Source organism: Panthera onca, chromosome D1 (genome assembly GCF_046562875.1).
Source record: "Panthera onca isolate mPanOnc1 chromosome D1, mPanOnc1 haplotype 2, whole genome shotgun sequence".
In the NCBI taxonomy this organism is placed as follows: Eukaryota; Metazoa; Chordata; class Mammalia; order Carnivora; family Felidae; genus Panthera; species Panthera onca.
The window spans coordinates 47,286,586-47,304,564 of record NC_138348.1 but is presented as its reverse complement, the minus strand read 5'-3'; the positions used below and the strand labels follow the sequence as shown (position 1 = coordinate 47,304,564).

The 17,979-nt window shown below is 49.1% G+C and overlaps 1 protein-coding gene across 1 annotated transcript in view; it reads right to left on the bottom strand.

Moving 5' to 3' along the window:
• GALNT18 (polypeptide N-acetylgalactosaminyltransferase 18) overlaps positions 1 to 17,979 on the bottom strand; it is a 351,350-nt gene that overhangs the window by 143,724 nt on the left and 189,647 nt on the right. The window contains exon 3 of the mRNA XM_060606015.3: positions 14,554 to 14,720. Within this exon, the coding sequence (XP_060461998.1) occupies positions 14,554 to 14,720 (167 nt within the window). The remainder of the gene's footprint in view (positions 1 to 14,553; positions 14,721 to 17,979) is intronic.

Genomic DNA, 17,979 nt, shown 5'->3' with positions numbered 1-17,979 from the left:
GGGCGGAAGAGGTGGGGTCCCTTCTGGCTGAGCGGGGACTCCTTCTCTTGTTCACCGCAGACCCGCCAGTCCTCATTGCCTCACCTCTACCTTTCACCTTATCTATCTAGCCTCAGTAGGTAACTGAGTCTAGGACCCCTGAATATCACAAGGTTAAGTCCTCAGGCTCTGCAGCCAGATCCAACTCGGGCCCAAATGCTGTTTCTTCCATTCCTAGCTATGCAACTGGTAACTTTTCTGAGCCTCCGTGTTCTTGTCTGTGAAATGGGCTTGATAATAATAATACCCAGCTCACATGGTTGGTCGTAGGGTTAAATGAAGTAACACATCAAAGATGCTTCGAAAAAGGGGAAGTTCTTGTTAGTATTCACTTAGGCTAAGATTATATCAGCCTGGGGGTGGGTATAAATTAAATGCATGGGAAGACATTTATTCTGATGACAGAAATCCTAAATAGCTGTGTGCTCAGCCACACTCTGTCCAAGGAAGGGGGATGATGCCTTCCCTACGACTTTGCAAACTCGCTATTCCCATCTCTCTGTGCCCATTTTCGTTCAATCATCACATTCATTGTGGGGCACAAGGCACTGGGGGAGGCCTCGTGGGGAAGAGAGAAGAAGGAATCAAAGAAGAAGCCTCTATTCAGGGCTAAGTTACTTCCGAGTCTGCTTCCTCATCTGTAAGATGAAGAGAGATACCAGAAAAATTAAGGCACTGTGTAAAAGTGTGCAGCACCGTGCCTAGAACACAGTAGGTGCCCAATACATGATCGTTCTGACTCCTTCCCTAAAGTCTATTAGAAAGACACAAAAACAGAGGCAAGTTCTGTCTTTTTCTCCACTCTCAAATCCATTATCCAAATCCCATTCAACCTCCAAGGCCCAGCTCAAATGCCAGCTCTTCCAGGAAGTCCTCCCAGAATGACCTTGACCTCTCCCTGGGGCTCCTCAGCACTCTCTCCTGTCACCTGTGGCTGGTGGCACTTACCACCACATTGTGTGTAACGGCTATTTGTTTACAGTATATCATCTGCACCGGGCTGTGAGCTCTCTGGAAACAGAAACTGTTTCGACCAATTGTTGCATCACTGATGCTGAGTGTGATGCCTGACACACAAGAACACACTCTGTGCATGTTTGCTGGATGAATGAGTGCAGACAGCAAAGCGCTGGAGCAGGGTTGCTCTCTAGCTGTGTGCCACTGGGAAACTCACATACCCTCTCTGGATCTTTTGTCCCTCTAGTAAAGTGAGGGGCTTGCACTACATTTTAGGGTTGCCTGCTTCAAGTTGCCCAATGCCCCACTAGAGAAGCCCATCTAGCAAGGAGAGCAACCCACAAAGTGAGCTAGGTCACCCACCCTGTTCCTAGGTTGGGTGCTGAGTGGAGAACTACCTCCGGCAGGGCGGCAGGGGAAGGAATGGAAGTCACAGTATGGGGACCAGGGACGGGAAAACAAAGGGAGCCACATGTCTCGTTTGCCGGGCCCTGCCCTCTTTGGTTAGACTAAAATCAACACCCTGCTTCAGCAGCACAGAATGAGTCAAGAGTCAGCCTTGGGGCTGTCTAGTAAACATAGCCTTCCATTAGTGGTGGTTTGAACGAAACCTTCCTGCTCACTGATCTGACAAACCTGGGGTTGTTTTCTATTCCAGAGCTTCCCTCCCTACAATTCTACTTACATCTTGAACTCCCAAGGCATAAGCGTCTAAAAACAAGGAGAAATGAGGCATCTCTACATCTCTACATCTCATCTCATCTCATCTCTACATCTGTGCCAAAGAGGGGCTGTAGAGTCTGTCTACTTGACTAAAGCTTGTCAGAGGCAAGAGCCACACCTGGTTCACCCCTGCCTCCCCAGAAAAAAGCTTGGAACCTGCTTCTCCATTTGTTGAATGAATGCATGTCAATGGCTGCAGAAACTCCAAAGGCACAATTCCCTGTGGACCTGAGCAGATACGTGAGGCAGTCCCTGAAAAAAAAAAAAAAAAAAAAAAAAAGAACTTGCTCCCAATTTAGGGCCCTTAGGTGTAGAGTAGAGCCCTGGTTAAAAAAAAAAAAAAAATCTCTCCCCCCAATCACAATAAGAGCAGATTTCTAGTGATGTGCAGTGTAGGTAGGTCCACACCTGCTGTTGTCATCTGCACTGGCTTCTACCGCACCCCCACCCCCCACCCCCCACCCCAATGGTGTCTCCCGTAGAACCTTCCACCATGACATCAAACCATAGCAGCAGCAGCCTCCTGGGGGCTCTGAAGTACCACACAGGACATATCTGGACCGCGGCTGGGGTGGCCACAAGCTCTAACTCTTGTCCACACGCTCCTTTTTCTTCCCTGGTGTTGCTGGAGGATACCTGGGTTGCTGTGTGGTCTGGGGCTGCCTTTCAGAAAATCAGTCTCACTAGGAGGCATTTCGGACTCCGAAGACTTAATATCAGCAGCGGTTTTAAGTGTTTGGGAAAGCAGAGGGATGATCTCAGCTTGGCCGTAGTGCCTGCATTCACAGTACCTACACCGTCAGTACCGGTCTGTCTTTACAAGTTGCTGAGCGAGATAGGCTGGACAAGGAGACATCTCCTGTGGGCCGCACTGTGGGCTGGGGTAGTGTGACCCTGGCCTTTCCCAGAGACAGCTGGACTCCCAGCTGCGGCAGCAGGGCCCCTCACCCGGGGGCAGAAGAGACTGCTCCTGATCTCCTCCCATACTTGGTCAGTGCTCCAACTCCAGGAAATTCTCCCTCAACAGATGGTCATATGGCTGACCGCTTGAAGAAGGCTTTCCTGTATTTGGTTCCTGCTGGCTCTGTTAATCAAATGCTGGTCATCTTGTCTCGTCTGTAAAGCAAAATGGTCCAAAGTCCCCCTGCTGCAGACTGCTTACAGGGAGCTCCTGAGCTAAGGAGGGCATGTTCTTTGCCCTCCTGGGGGCTCTTCTTGGGAGGCAGGGAAATATGTTGGGGAGTTTCTGATTCCCTAAGTCAGCTTCCTTTATCAGCAAAGGGGCCCAGGACGAGTGATGTGCTATCCACACTACTGCGAGACTCAGGTAGACTTGGCATGCTGGGACCCTGGCAGAGTGGCTGGTGAGGACAGAGAAGAAGATGGCAACAGGCAGAACTGGAGCTGGAGAAACTGACTGAGCTCTGGGGCTTGTCCAGGAGGCGGTGTCAGCAGGGGCTCGGCACATCCAGGCATCACTAAGGATGCTCAGCCCCCAGGTTAGGGGAAGGCAGGTGGATCAGACTAGTGGAGCAGGGCCCCAGCCAGGGGGTACCAAGAGCAGGGGCAAGCCTCTCAAATAGGAGGGTTGGCCAGGCTAGATGGGAGCCAGAGCCCAGCTCAGGGGGTAAGGGCTCCATCCTAGGAGGGAACGGCAGACTGGTAGAGCACAGAGGCAGAAGGTCCAGTGTAGGACCAACTCAGAGGAAGTTAAGGAAGGCTGGGGTGTGGAGGGCAGCGGGTGCGGGGGACACCCCCAGGCTGCAGCAGCTCTGTTACAGCCATGCTGTCCACCATGGGAAAAAGACACTGCTGTTATTCTCTGCAGAGTCAGCGCTGGCTGGGCTATTAGCACATGGCCCTTTGATGTGCATCACAGAAAAGTACTCCCCCTCAGACTCCCAGTTTGAAAAGGCATTTCTGACAGACTCATATCAGGATGCATGGCTTAGCGAACAGAGATCGTGCGCTAGATTTAAACCCCCCACTTGCCCCTTGTCTGGGTGCCCTGGTCAAGGGCATAGCCCGCAAAACCACATGTGGTGGCTCTACAAGGATTATTCAGAAACAGACACAACTGAAATGGCCAGAAATATTTACCCGATTCCTTTCCACCACCATGGCCACTGGCCGAAGCATGTCCCAGTCCTAGGATCAGGGGTTGAGTCGGGCAGGGAGGGGTGGGCATTGATCAGGGCTTGAGTCGGGCAGGGAGGGGTGGGCATTCACTACCCAGAGCAGCCAGGAGCTCACAAGTCATACGATTTCCGTGGGAGAGGGCTGGACAACACCTGAGCACAGGAATCCGTATAGTCTGGCCAAGAGTAAGCCTCAGTCTGGGGGCAAACAGTGTGGCAGGCAGAGCAGCCCCAGGCAGCATGGGGTAAATGTGAGAGCCTCCAGGACCTCTGCAGAATTCATTATGAGGCTGCCTCCATCTTGAGGTTCCCGGGTGCCTGCTGCCAGTCTTATGGGTGGGCTATTCTAGTCACACCAGTCAGAGGCATGGGGGTGGTGGTGACAAGAAGCCTTCAGCTGAGTGGGCCGACAGCCCATGTGCCTGGCTGTATAAACACCTTTAAGCTGCCTGAGACTTGGTTGTAATTAGATTAGCTATATGGGATTCTTTAAGCTCCATAAAGCACAATACTGTCAGACCATTCTTTTCCTCTGCTTTTTTTTATTTTTGCAATTATTCCAGCTGCATGCAAAGCTGTTGGTATTTTTACAGCTTGGAATGAGTATCTCTTGTGTAGGACAGCATCTTTGAAACATTAAACAATGATTAGGCAGCCTCTGGGCCAAGGGATGATGGGGTCTCCACAGGGGGTGGAGGGGGACCCAGCAGCTGGTGGCAAGCAATCTGGGAGTTCTGATTCTACTTCGTCACTACTCTGTGATTTTCTTACCACCGATTAAAAATAACAGTGACTCACAGTTGTGCAATGACTTGTCACTCATCACGATCGTGAAGGTGGCTCCAGGCAGTGGTGGAAGTGGCTCAGCCACTATCTGTGGGTCTTGCCCCTCCCCACCCCCGCCACTACTCACAGAAGCCCAGTGTGATGGACCGAATCTGCACACCCCCCAGATCCATACGGTCAAGTCCTAATCCCCAACATTATAGTATTTGGAGGTGGGGCCTTTGCGAGGTAATCAGGGTTAGATAAGGTCATGAGTGTAGAGCCGCATGATGGGATTAGTGCCCCCTTATAAGAAAAGACGCCAGGACTTGCATTCTGTCCACACACAGGCAACAGGGAAAGGCCATGTGAGGACAAGCCAGAAGGCAGCCATCTATAAGCCAGGAAGCAGGCTTTCCTCAGACACTGAATCTGCCAGCACCTTGATCTTGAACTTCCAGCCTCCAGAACACGGGAAACAAATGTCGCCCAGTCTATGGTATTTTGGTACAAAACACGGTACATGGTGTAAAAGCCACCCAAATGGAGTAAGACACCAGGTGCACCCGTGCGTGCACACATTGCTCACACACGTTCACACCGCATCAGCGCACGTTCACCGGGTCACAGCCACTCACTCACACACGTGCGCACATAGACACGCCAGGTTCTCTCCGTTTCAAATGAAATAGGAAGCTGCCCCTCTCACGAGATGACCTGAGCACGGCTCTTCAGTTTCCTCTCAGTCCCGACACAAGCCTAGCCGCCTCCATGAAACACGTCTCCTTCCTACTGAACCCGGGCAAAGCTCCAGCTGAGGAGACAGCCACTCCCTTCTCTTAAGTTCCTTCTTCGCCTCTTTTGCTGGCCCTGTTGCCCAATGCCATTCTCTCTCCAGAGAATGAGGCCAAAATTCCATTAATTCTTTTGGAGTCCGAGATCCACGGTGCATGAGAGGCAGCCTGTTTAATGGTTGAGGGAGTCAGCTCAGAAGCCAGACAGCCTGGGTTCAAATCTTATGTCTGCGTGACTTTGGACAAGTTCCTTAACTCCTCTGTGCCTGTTTCCTTATTATATAGAATGATTTCGTAATGGTTCTTACCATTATCATACAGCACTGATTAATTTATTAAAAAAATCCTTAGAAAAGTCTCTGGCACATGTTAAGTGCTCACTGTGCTGGTGCTGCCTGATTCGGACTTCATCTACCCAGAAGCACTGGGAGTCACTCTGGTCAGAGGCCCAGGCCTGGAGAAGTGAGGGTCAAAGCCCAGCCCTGGGCAGAGGCAGCCCACTGAGCGGTGGTCTAGCCGGGGGCATGGAACACAGCCTGAGGAACCACTCATGTCCACACCTGCCAGCTGCCCTTCACTGAGGTAGATCCAGGACCTGTACCTGGGAGGGGTCTGGGGGAGGCTAATCTATGCGAGACTCTGGGACACAGGTCTACCACTTTATTTAGCGTGGGGGCGAGGGGGTCATCCTGGATTTGATCTACCCTCCGCAAGAAGTAACGGGGTGGGCTGCTGTCAGGGGAAAATCAGACACGAAGGAACCTATGTCCACATAGCTGAGCACAAGACCAGCTCCTGGTGCCAGTTCTCATGCTGTTCCCACCCCACGTGGGGGCCTTACCTCCATGATGGTCTTTCTCTCCAAGAGTAGACTCATGGGCTCCCTTCTGATTAGGAGGCTGTCCAAAGCTTATTTCTAAATTAAATAGTCTCACTCCTCCAAAAAATAAAAGAAAAGCCCCCGGCCTCCCAGCAGTGTGACGGGTAGAGAGACACGGGTTCCAGGACCAGAGGACCTGGGTGTGAATCCCCATCTAACCATGGCTTGGCTATGACCTTGGGCCGTGGTCACTTTTTATTTTCACCTGAGACTTAGCTTCCTCCTCTACGGAAACGGAGATGGTAACCACACCTACTTCCCTAAGGGATTGTGAATGTCCTTTTGTAACCAGTTTTATTGAGTGACTACTATGTGCTGAGCACTAGGCTAGTTGGTGGGACACTGAGATGAGTGGCACCCTGTCTAACACTGGTCACCCTGGCTAACCTGTGCTAAATTTCTCACTCTAATTTCGTGAGTAAATAGCCAGTAAAAATAGTATGTGAGGGAGGCAGTCAGAGCCTGTGTGAGTGCTAAGGTGAACTTCCTGATCCAGCTGGCAGGCAGAGTGCAGAGTGATGGAGGGCTTTCTGGAAGCGCTACCACCTGAACGGTCCCTGAAGCTTGATTTGGGTGAAGGGGGTGGGCTGTGGGAGGACAGTCATTCTCAGAAGAGGGCTAAGCAAGGCAAATGGCCCGGAGCACCATAACGAAACCAAACCTGCCTGGCCTTGGCTGGGCTTCCACAGCCATATAGAGTGCAGACAGCAGGAAGACTGAACACAGGGCCACGTAGTGACACAGCATGGGGTGGAGGAGAGAGCCCTCATGAGAGTCAGAGGACCCGAGGTCCTACCTCAGCTCTGTCACCCACATACTGTAGGGCCCTGGCAAGTCTCTGTCCTACATAGGTCCTCAGTTTCCTCCCAAGAGCCAGGTGGGGTTTGCCTGGTCTTCTGTCTGTCTCTCCAACAGCATGGTGGGGGAGGGACAGCCCCATTTACCCTGTCTGTGGAGCCTGCCTGGTTCTATGACTCATGCTGCCAACATTTGTTGAAGATTTCGAGCAAACGTGACCAGTGAGAAGGCTGCATCCATGAATGAAAGGTATGCATCACCCAGGAGAGAGACCATCCAGCTTCAAGGGTGTGAGGTTCTGGCAACTGGCCATTCTGTTGTTGGAGGGCAGAAGAGGACACACATCAGGCTGGGTGAGGTTGGCCAAGTCACTGCCAACCAAGAGCAGACTGACACCTCCAGGGAATAGTATTCTTTTTTTTTTTTTTTTAATATTTATTTTGAGAGAGAGAGAGAGAGAGAGAGCATGCCAGCATGAATGGGGAAGGGGCAGAGAGAGACAGACACAGAATCTGAAGCTGGCTGGCTCCCGGCTCCGAGCTGTCAGCACACAGCCCAATGCAGGGCTCAAACCCACAAACCATGAGATCATGACCTGAGCTGAAGTCGGATGTTTAGCTGACTGAGCCACCCCGGCACCTCAGGGAATGGTATTCTTAAAAGAATATTTGATATTGCCATTGCTCTGATATGCTTTTAGTCACAACAGTCAGATTCATTTTAAAATTTCAAATAGCATGAAAAGAAGGGTGTATGATTTTTAAGTTTATCAAAAGAGGACACGAGTTAAAAAAGGAAACACAGAAAGTACAGAAAAGGAAATGGTTTTGGAAGTGGACGTGGCTGGATTGTGGAATATGGTGACTCTGGGACAGCCGGTGAGGGGACCTGAAAAGGCTCATGTTCATTGAGCACCCATCCTGTGCCAGGCACTGGAATACCTGCGTCACATGAATGAGCTCACAATGGGGGAGAGGCAAATGCTTAGCTGTGTGCTAAAGTACTAGCACAAAGTAGTGGCCATCAAAAACCTGTTGAGGGAATGAATGAATGAATGAATGAATGAGTGAATGAAGTGAATGAACAAACAGGTGAATGCCAAGAATCAAAGGCAGGGATGATTCTATCAGCTGCAAATGCTGGTGCTTCTCTCCCTCTGGAGGTCCATAAAGGTTAAATCATTCAGTCCCAGATAAAGACATTGGCCTATTGGGATTCACTGAGAGCATGGTAATTAAAACCAGGAGGCTCACAGCCGTGTTCCCACCATTTCTTGAGATAACAGGATGAGGAGCCAGGGAGGGGAGACATTGTCTCAGAGCTACAGGGCAGGTAGGGCATGGCCTACCTTGGCAGGAATGCCTGCAGACATTGGGTAACATTGAAGGGAGGAGGCTTGGGGTCAGCCACCTGACTCTGTGCATAGGACCTGAGTTCAGGCCAGGTTGGGGGTAACAGCAAGAGAAGCACTGCATCCTGCCCGCCATTCACGTCATCTCCCTGGGATGCAGTAGGGAGGTCCCAAAGGCCCCACCGGGGGAAGAAACACTCCAGCCAGCAGTGCCTGCTGCCTGAGGCTTGCTCTGGGGGAGCTTAAATGCCTGTTGTCCCAAGGTCCTCAGCTGCAGTACAGATGAGGGACAACAGTTAGAACAGTGATTCCCAGAGAATGTCCCACTGCATGAGAATGCTCTGGGAAGTTTACTAAAATGCAGATTCCAAGCCTTGCCCCAGACCTACAGAATCAAAATTCACTGATTCATTCAATCACTATTTAGTACATCCCTGCAAGTACCAGGCACTATTCTGGGCACTGGAGACAGAGCAATGAACAAACCCCAAGTCCCTGTCTTCATGGAACTTACAGATGGGTAGAGCGAGAAGGTATAAATAAATAAAGGAAGGTAACCAAGTGAGTACAGTATAACAGATGTAGTAATAGGTGCTGTGGAAGAAAAGAAGCGAGGAAGGGATGAGGAGTGACAGGGGTAAGGGCTGCCACTTTAACCAGGGTGCTATTTTAAAGATTTGAGCAAAGGCCTAAAGAGGCAAAAGAAGAAGCTGTGCGGCAGTAAAGGCCTTCCAAGTGAAGGGAGCTGCAAGTGCAAATGTCCTGAGGCAAGAATGCGCCTGGCACGAATCTCTGTATTTTTCATCAAGCTCAAACGCTAAAGTCTGAGACCACATTAGTCGAATGACCACATCCTACACAGGAACCGCCCCCTGAAAGAGTGGAGCTTGTTTGGGATATTGCTAAGGAGGCAGAAAACAGGGACTCAGACTCTCATACAAGGACCATCTGCAGAGCCTCCAGCCCTTGGCTTCTGAGGGAGAGAGCTAAAGATCTAGAGAGGCTTGGATAAAGAAGGCAGTCATTGACGGCCCCTTTCCTGTGTTTGTGGAAACACAAGCCTGACCCCAAACAAAAATGCCTTCAGACTCTCAACTATAGAGAACAAACTGAGGGTTGCTGGAGGGGAAGTGGGGGGTGGGGGGATGGGCTAGACGGGTGATGGGCATTAAGGAGGGCACTTGTTGGGGTGAGCCCTGGGTGGTATATGTAAGCGATGAATCACTAAATTCTACTCTTGAAACCAATTTTTTAAAAAAGGCAAAAGAAATGCCTGTGGAGGAGGGGTTTGGGGGACACGAGGTACCAGCACACACACAACGTGTGACACTGCCTGGGGAGATGTCCCAAAGGCTCTATACTCCCGCTTCATTTAGAGCTGCAAACACAGATGCCCCTTCCATCATGCCTTATCGCATTCAAGCCTCTGAACAACCCCTGAGGTAGGAATTCCATGTCCCAGTTTTACAGATAAGAAAAATAGGGTTCACAGAGGTCAAGAGCATGTAGCCAGGAAGAAGCTAGGAAGAGCTGGAACTGAAAAGCTGGCCAAAGGCCCATTTCTGCGTTCTTCCCACCAGAGCATACTGTTTCAGGAGGGAGAGAAAAGCAAGAGTTGCCTTTAAGTAGTGGTTACACATCAGCTGTTATTATTACTGTTGTTGTTGAAGTTGTTGTTATTGTCATTTAGACTCACCCTGGGGGCACCCTTCACACCTTGCAGCTTACATGGCCCTTTCACTGCCATTACCTCACTGTCACTCACTTCCATTGTCATTATCCTTGGTGACTATGGGGCAGGCAGGGCAGGGCCTGAAATCCCCACAGGGCACATAAAACCAAGGCAAGGACCCACGGCCAGGAAGTAGCAGACCTGAGACCAGAAACAGGAGTCCTATTAGGTTTCATAACCTTTTATTTATTTGCAGGACTCTCTGATGTCAGGGGCTAGATTCCCGTCATGCCCTTGGCCTAGGCTGGGTGCCCCATAAACATCTGTGGAACTGTACTGACTTGGCCTGACATGAAATAAACATCTCGCTCTGTGCTGAGCGAGATGATGCCCAAGAGAAGCAGGTCCCAAATGGAGCCTGAGCAGGAGGATATCGTCCTAGCCACCTTCCCCCAAGTCGGGCTGGTCTGGTCTGAAGGGTCCTTAAGCCCTTTGCTAAGCATGATGGCTCACCTCTTTCAAGGGCCACAGTCTCCAGGGTTTTTTCTGCCCTTCTTGAGAGCTCAGCTCAGACTGGTCTTGAGGAGACCCATTCCAGATCACCTCCCTGCCCCATTCCACACAGGGCAACCCCAGCTGCCACCAGTCCCCTTCCCAACATGCCCCCCACCCACCCAAGGTCTTGCAAGCTATAGGGTACTGGGACTGAGCACTATTACTCTGCCAGCCTACTGGGACCCCTTCTTGTACCCCTCATTGCCTCCAGCTATCTCCCTATTCACCCATCTGCTTCTCCTGAGTGGTACAGAGATGGGCCCTTTCTTCCCAGAGGCAGCCCTCACTTCTGTGCCCGGGATCCCCTCCTCTCCTCCGCCGTCAGAGGCCTTGTTCCACACCTTGGCCTCAAAGGCCACAGGCAACCCCCCACCCCCACCCCAGACCAATGGAATTACCAGAGCCAAGAGATGGCCACCCAGATTGTGTAAAAGCTCCCCGAGCAATTCTAATGTGCAGTCAGGGTCTTGAGAACAACCTGCCTTTCAAAAAAAGAAATACAATACAATACGATACAATACAATACAATACCATACCATACCATACAGTGCAATACAACTGAATAACATAAACCAGACTATAATAGAAAATATCACATTTTCTATTGATATCACAATATCAATATTGTTTCTTAAAAGTTTTGTTTCAATAGTGTGTGCTATTTTATGAGTATGAGTAGGTGTGTCCTCCTGGGTCATGATGTACACGTATTTCTTACTATAGATTATGGTTAAAATTTGTGTGTGTGTGTGTGTGTGTGTGTGTGTGTTTGTGTGTGAGACATTGCTCCAGAATCATTAGAATTTGATTCTCTCTTGCAGCCAAAATCCCTGACAGAGAAAAGCAACCTCCCTGTCTGCTCTTCATCTTTAAATGGCTTCCATAGCTCCCATCCCCGATACTTTCCTAAAGCTTCCTGCTGCACCTTCCAAATACGGAGGCTTCTTCCCAGACTCTGCGTCCTCCCACCTGTCTGTGGGTTCATTCAAATAAATGACTCTCACTTCTGGAATTCTCTCTGTCCACAGAATCCATCATCCTCCAGATTCTCCTGCCCTTTCCCGTTCCGTCTCTCACCAGCTAACCCTCTTCCTCCTGACTCTTTAATGTCTCACGCTCAGTATTCTCTCAAGCTTCTATTTTTATTCTTCCCTCTTTTCTTTGCCACCATCTCCTCCCAGGCAGTGGCTTCAATTATTCTGTGCATAAGACTCCAAATTCACGTTCCCACGGTTCCCTCTCTGGAGCTCCAGCTGTGTAGTTGGCGAGCTATGTGGCAGTCTCCTGGGAATGCGGGGGCGGGGTGGGTAGGGGTAAACACTGATGGCCTTCAATTTGGTCATTTGCTTGACTGTGTCAGGCAGGTGAAGCAAACAGGGACGATTATTATTCCCATTTTACAAAGGAAGAAATGAAGATTCTGAGACGTCATGGTCACTCATCCAATGGTGGAGAGGACCCTACAGCCCATGTCTTGAGACTTCAGAGTTCTTTCCCTTCACATCATGGACTGGAACTCATGTGTACAAGAGCAAAGCTACATCTTACTCATTAAACCAGAGGTTCTCAACCAGAGCTATGCAACACAGCCATTAAGAATGCTTTTAACTTTTTTATTTTTGTTTTAAATGTTTATTTACTTAGAGACAGAGCGTGTGTGCACATAGCAGGGGAGGGGCAGAGAGAGAGACAGAGAGATAATCCCAAGCAGGCTCTGCTCTGTCAGCACAAAGCCAGACTCGGGGCTTGAACTCATGAACTATATCATGATCTGAACCGAACCCAAGAGTCAGATGTTTAACTGAGCCACCCAGGCATCCCAAGAATGCTTTTTAAAACAGAGATGGCCAGTTTCCACCTCAAACTTACTGAATTAGAATCTTCTGAGAGAGATGTTTGTTTTAGCCTTTATATTTTGAAGTAATTACAGATAACACAGGAAAGTACACAGAAATGTACAAGGAGGTTCCACACACCTTCACCCGGCCTCCCACAACATTAACATCTTACACAACTACAGTCCAATATCACACTGTGATATGATGTTGCCCCCATCCACGGAGCTTTTCAGATCTCTCCAGTAAGATGTGTACCCATTTGGGTGTGGGTATGTAGTTCTGTGCAATTTTGTCACATGCAGCTTTGGGTAACTACCACCACAGTCACGATTCTTAACTTTCCCATCAGCATAATACTCCCTAGAGCTCAGGGTTTGAAAGCTTCCATCCTTGAAGAGCCCCACCGCTCCTTCTCCTCCCTCTCCTGGGAAGGCGCCATCATCCTCAGAGCCACCCTGGCTTGAAAGTAAGCCATAATTCACTAGCCCTCCTTTGCTTCATCTGCCCATAGCCTATTAGTCAAGAGATCTGGAAGATGCTTCCTTCATAATATCTCTCTGGCCAGTATCTTGCCTTTGATCCTCATACCCACCTCTATAGCACAACAGAGCCTAAGGATACCTCGTGACTGGGGGATGTCCTCACCCTTGAAAGGATGGCTCATTCATCCCTTACCTTCTCACATGTAAGAGGAGAGGGGCCAGCAGGCCTGGGTGTGGCAAGGTAGGGTGCACGGGTGGGCTAGTCAAGCTGTTCGCCACTCGCTTAGGCATCCATTCCATGGACACAGGCCAGATAATAGCAAGTAGCCGTGAGAAGCAGAGGCTGGGCCCCTTCCTGTCTCCTGCATTAACAATCACCTTTAAAACTATGCTGCCTGTTTGCTACCATTCTCTGATGTCTTTTCCTCCCTTTACAACCATGGAACAATTAGAGTCAAGTGATCCGTAAGCACTGCCCTTCAGAAAGCTCTAAAATCCGCTTCACAGAGCTGCTCTACACTTCTTACTACATGGTGATAAAATGAAAAAGAAAATTTGCTTATTGAGATTAAATATATTTCAATTATCTGATATGTTTCAGCTTTAATTGATAACAAAACACAAATTGCCCATCTGAATTTCTCATTATAGCAACGATTCACTGGAAAATTTACTACCTGACACTAGAGAAAGCACTAAAGATAACACAGGCTCAGTGACTCTCTGATCCTGTGCCCTAGCAGTCTAGTATTTAGTATCGTGCATTATCCAAAGCACATCCATATTAATCATCCTATCAAGAGCACTGGTTTTAAAACCATCTCAGTACCTGGTCTCTAAGTTTGGAAAATGATATGGGGTGGTTGGTATATGTAGGTATCAGAGGCCCCAGAATGTGCCCCAAGGGAAAGAGGTAGCTGGTAGCATGGCTGGAGAAGGGGAGAGAGAAGGGGTAAGGGCTTCAACAAGTGTTTGTGGGCCACCCGAGGCTTTGCGAAGGCCGGATGGAACAGGGAGCAGGGCATCCAGCAAAGAGGACAGAATTTTTACAGCTCTGTTGCTGGTACCATGTTACACGCCCACTACCAGCCCCCACTACCAGACCACTGCAAACCAGCACCACACCCAGCACCATCAACATCTCTGCTATCATCACCACCACTGCTAAGACAACACCAACAATCTTCCAGGAAGAGGCCAAGGGATACCACAAACTGAAATGATGCTTCACAGAAAAGAGTCACTGTGCATGTGGTGGGGGTGGGGGTCAGGGCTCTTTATCCCACACTGCACTAGAATGTTAGAGGAGAGAGTGGACAGCCAATGAGGAAAAGCTTAGGGACCAGGCCCCTTCAAGATGCAGAGAGGGTACACCTATGGAGTGAACCTTCCAGAGCCGGGACCATCAAGAATCTCTCATCTCTGAAGCAACATCTCATTGAAGGAGCAGTCGTAGAGAGCCTTAAAAAATGAGAACCGCCCCCCCAACAGAGGCTCAACCCTCTGCTGAGATGTCAGGCACAGAGCAGGGTGCAGGGCTCAAGGGAGTTTAGGCACTCACCGTTGCTGCTGTTGTCATCCACCAGGATGATCTCCTTGAGCAGGTGTGGAGGTGTGCGTTCAATGGCTGAGTGGATGGAGCGCAGTAGCACTGAGAGTGCTTCGTTGACGAAGATGAACACGATGCTCACCTCTGGCAGGCTATCGGGGAAAGAGAGGTTGCGGCACCTACAAAGAAGAAAAGCCAGGCTCTTAGATCTGTCCGTGACTCAGATGCGGCACCCCAGGTGCTGACCCACCCCATGTCTTGGCTCCAGCTTTGCTGGAGGGCTCAGGAGTCCAGATTCTTCCCAGGGCCTCTTCTTTAATACTTAAGACAAGCCCTAAATATATAACAGACAGGCTCACAACCATTAAAATGGATTTGTACCACAACAGAGTCTGGATTTGTCAATAATCATCCCAGCTGAATAGTTGTGCCGTAAACACCCAGTGTAGTACCTGGAACACAGCAGGTAGTCACCGAGTGTTTGTTAGAAGAATGGCTCAATCTTTCTAAACCCAATAGGATAGAAAATGCGACCAAAGGAAAGTCTTCGTTTTTTCAAAATGGCAGCCAACATCTAGGTAAGAGCAGACCTTAGATGATCTTCTTTGGGAGAAAAAGATGTGCCCTTCCAGTGACTTCTGCCAGAATCCACTCTGTCTCACTGCAGAAGGCATACTGCCTGGGCCTCTCCTACCTCTCATTCATCACCAGGAACCAGACTCCAGACCAGGTTGAAGCTACAGTCAGAGTCTCTACACAAATGAGGGACAGAATGACAGGTCTCATCTCATTTCACAAAGGAGGTCACTAAGGCTCAGAGAGATTGAGTCCCCACCGTGAATCAGCTGCCAAGATAGAATCACACTATGGTCTTCTGACATCTATACCTGGTTTTTCCCTCAGGGAAAGATGGTTGCTGGAGAGACTACCTCTAACTGTCTCATTTCCCCCCCCCCCCCAGTTGTCCTGAAACCCTGAAGTCATTTGGAGGTCTCTTTCCCAAATGACTTGGAACATAATCTTAAAAGTCTACATGCTATTCCCAGCAGGGAGAGGAACACACAAGTACTGTAAGCATCACCTTTATGGGCAAGAAACCATGGTGGGTGCCCTGCTCGGGCTGAAATGAAACATTATTCCAGAAGGCATGGACTCCTGTCTTCAGGACAGTTGAACAAAAGGGAAGAGCAGCAATTATAGGCCCTGGGCTCAGAGAGGAGGCTGTCTACTCCCATCACCTGCCACTGGAGGCTCCAGGGGTTCAGGGCTGGTGACCATGGTGTATGGCTCCAAAGTGGGAGGTGCAACCAGGTTAGAACATGCAATAATGAGCATAATGGTACAGAGCTTCTGCTTGTTGGCAATTAAAGTGCTGCAGGATAGGAATGGGCCTGTTCTTCCTTAATGAGGAAGGCTGCAGGATAACCAGGGCTGAGCAATTTGGAGAAATCACCGTGGGGCCCCAGACTGCTTAAGAGCAGGAGATTAATAAACTAAAATCACCGTCTCTATGGTTACCAGAAATTTACAGAAACTTCTCCCATTCTATTTCCAGCTCTCCTTCTCTCTCACCAAAGAGAGGTGGGGGAAGGAAAAGAGTTGAGCCTCTTCCCAAATCTGTTTCATACTTACAATTTATTTTATTTTATTTTATTTTATCTTATTTTTTTTTATTTATTTTTTAATTTACATCCAAGTTAGTTAGCATATAGTGCAATAATGATTTCAGGAGTAGATTCCAGCGAGTCATCCCCCATGTATAACACCCAGTGCTCAACCCAAGTGTCTTCCTTGATGCCCTTTAACCCAATAAAACCACCAGGTTAACAGACTTGCATCGTAGAAGGCATTCATTCTTGTATTTAATGGGATAAATATTTATTGAGCTTCTTCCATGAAGCAGGTACTATTGTAGGCAATAAGGGCACAGCAGGACAAGGACAAAGTACCTGTCCTCACGGCACTTACACTTCGACAGGGGAAACAGGTCAACATGGAAGCAAACAAATGATATAATTTCATATAAGTACTGAGATGAAAAGTAAAGCAGGGTAAGAGGACAGCGTGATGCCTTGGCAGCTGTTCCAGAAGGAGTTGTCAGAAGAGGGCTCTGGGAGGAGACAGATTTAGTTACACTCTTAAATGGTATGAAAAAGCAAGTCGTGCAAAGGCCTGGTGGGGCTGAGGGAATAGTGCTGTGACTGGAGAAAAGCAACTGGCTCATGGAAGTGCAGTGAAGGGATGAAGGGGGTGGGGAGGTAGAGGGAGGGACTTTAATGAAGGACAAAGACTGGAAGGCCTCCTTAAGCTCATCAAGACCCTTTCCAAAAAAATTTTTTGTTGTGAAAATGATTTTTTGAACAGCCATCAGAAAGTTTGTGGCCAAAAGTCCATTCCTCTAGCTAGTGCTCATTTTTTTTTCAGTGTTTATTTATTTACTTTGAGAGAGAGAGAAGGAGTGTACACGCATGTGTGTGGGGGAGGGGCAGAGAAAGAGGGAGAGAGAGAATCCAAAGCAGGCTCCATACCCAGCACAGAGTCCAACGCGGGGCTCGATCTCACAACCGCGAGATCACCACCAGAGCTGAAACCAAGAGTTGGATGCTCAACCAACTGAGCCACCCAGGCGCCCCTGGCTAGAGCCTATTTATAGCTATCAAGACCAGCAGCTGACCTTTCCGTAGGCATGAAAACTGACAAAAGTATCAAGATACAACCCACTCACTGACTGCATTTAAAAAATAATACAATATATGGCCAAACTGCTGGCACGTGACTTTGTATCATTGTTTTTTTATGAAGTGCAGTGCACAGCTCCCAATAAGGTCGGTACAGTGGTACATGTTGGCTGTCCTTCCCACTAACCCCACCAGCCGTGCAGACTGTGACCCTGTGTCTGGTAGCACTTCTCCAGAGGGTTCCTCAGAGCCCCACTAACCAGAGATCCAGGTGGTTCGTAGGGGTTTTCCTGAGCCGGGGGTTAACAACCCTCTACTCCCTTCCCTTCTTCCCTTCCCCATTTACCCCCTCCCAAGGAGACCAAGTTGAATTTCTCCCAGTACCAGCCAGGCCCACTAGACGGTTTGAACCCCCAGGGCTATAGGTCAACTCCTGATGGCCTTTCCGTAAGCAGAATGGAAATGTTTTCTTTTACAAGCTAAATTCTGATCACCATTTCCATGTGAAAGACTCCTTTGAACATAAGGTTTTTCTATGCAGGCCCTTCCGAATGGAACACCTAGTGCAATACATCATAATGGTGGGCGTTTATTGTCTGCCTCCCCAACTATAACCAAGCCCCCCAAGAACCAGGGCTGTATTTTGCTGCTGAGCTATCTTCTACCCTTAAACCAGAGTCTGCCCACACAGTAGGTTTTTGGAATTAAACAGAGCTAACAGGGCTGCTTATTTTATAGAAGGCCGACATTTTATATGCAT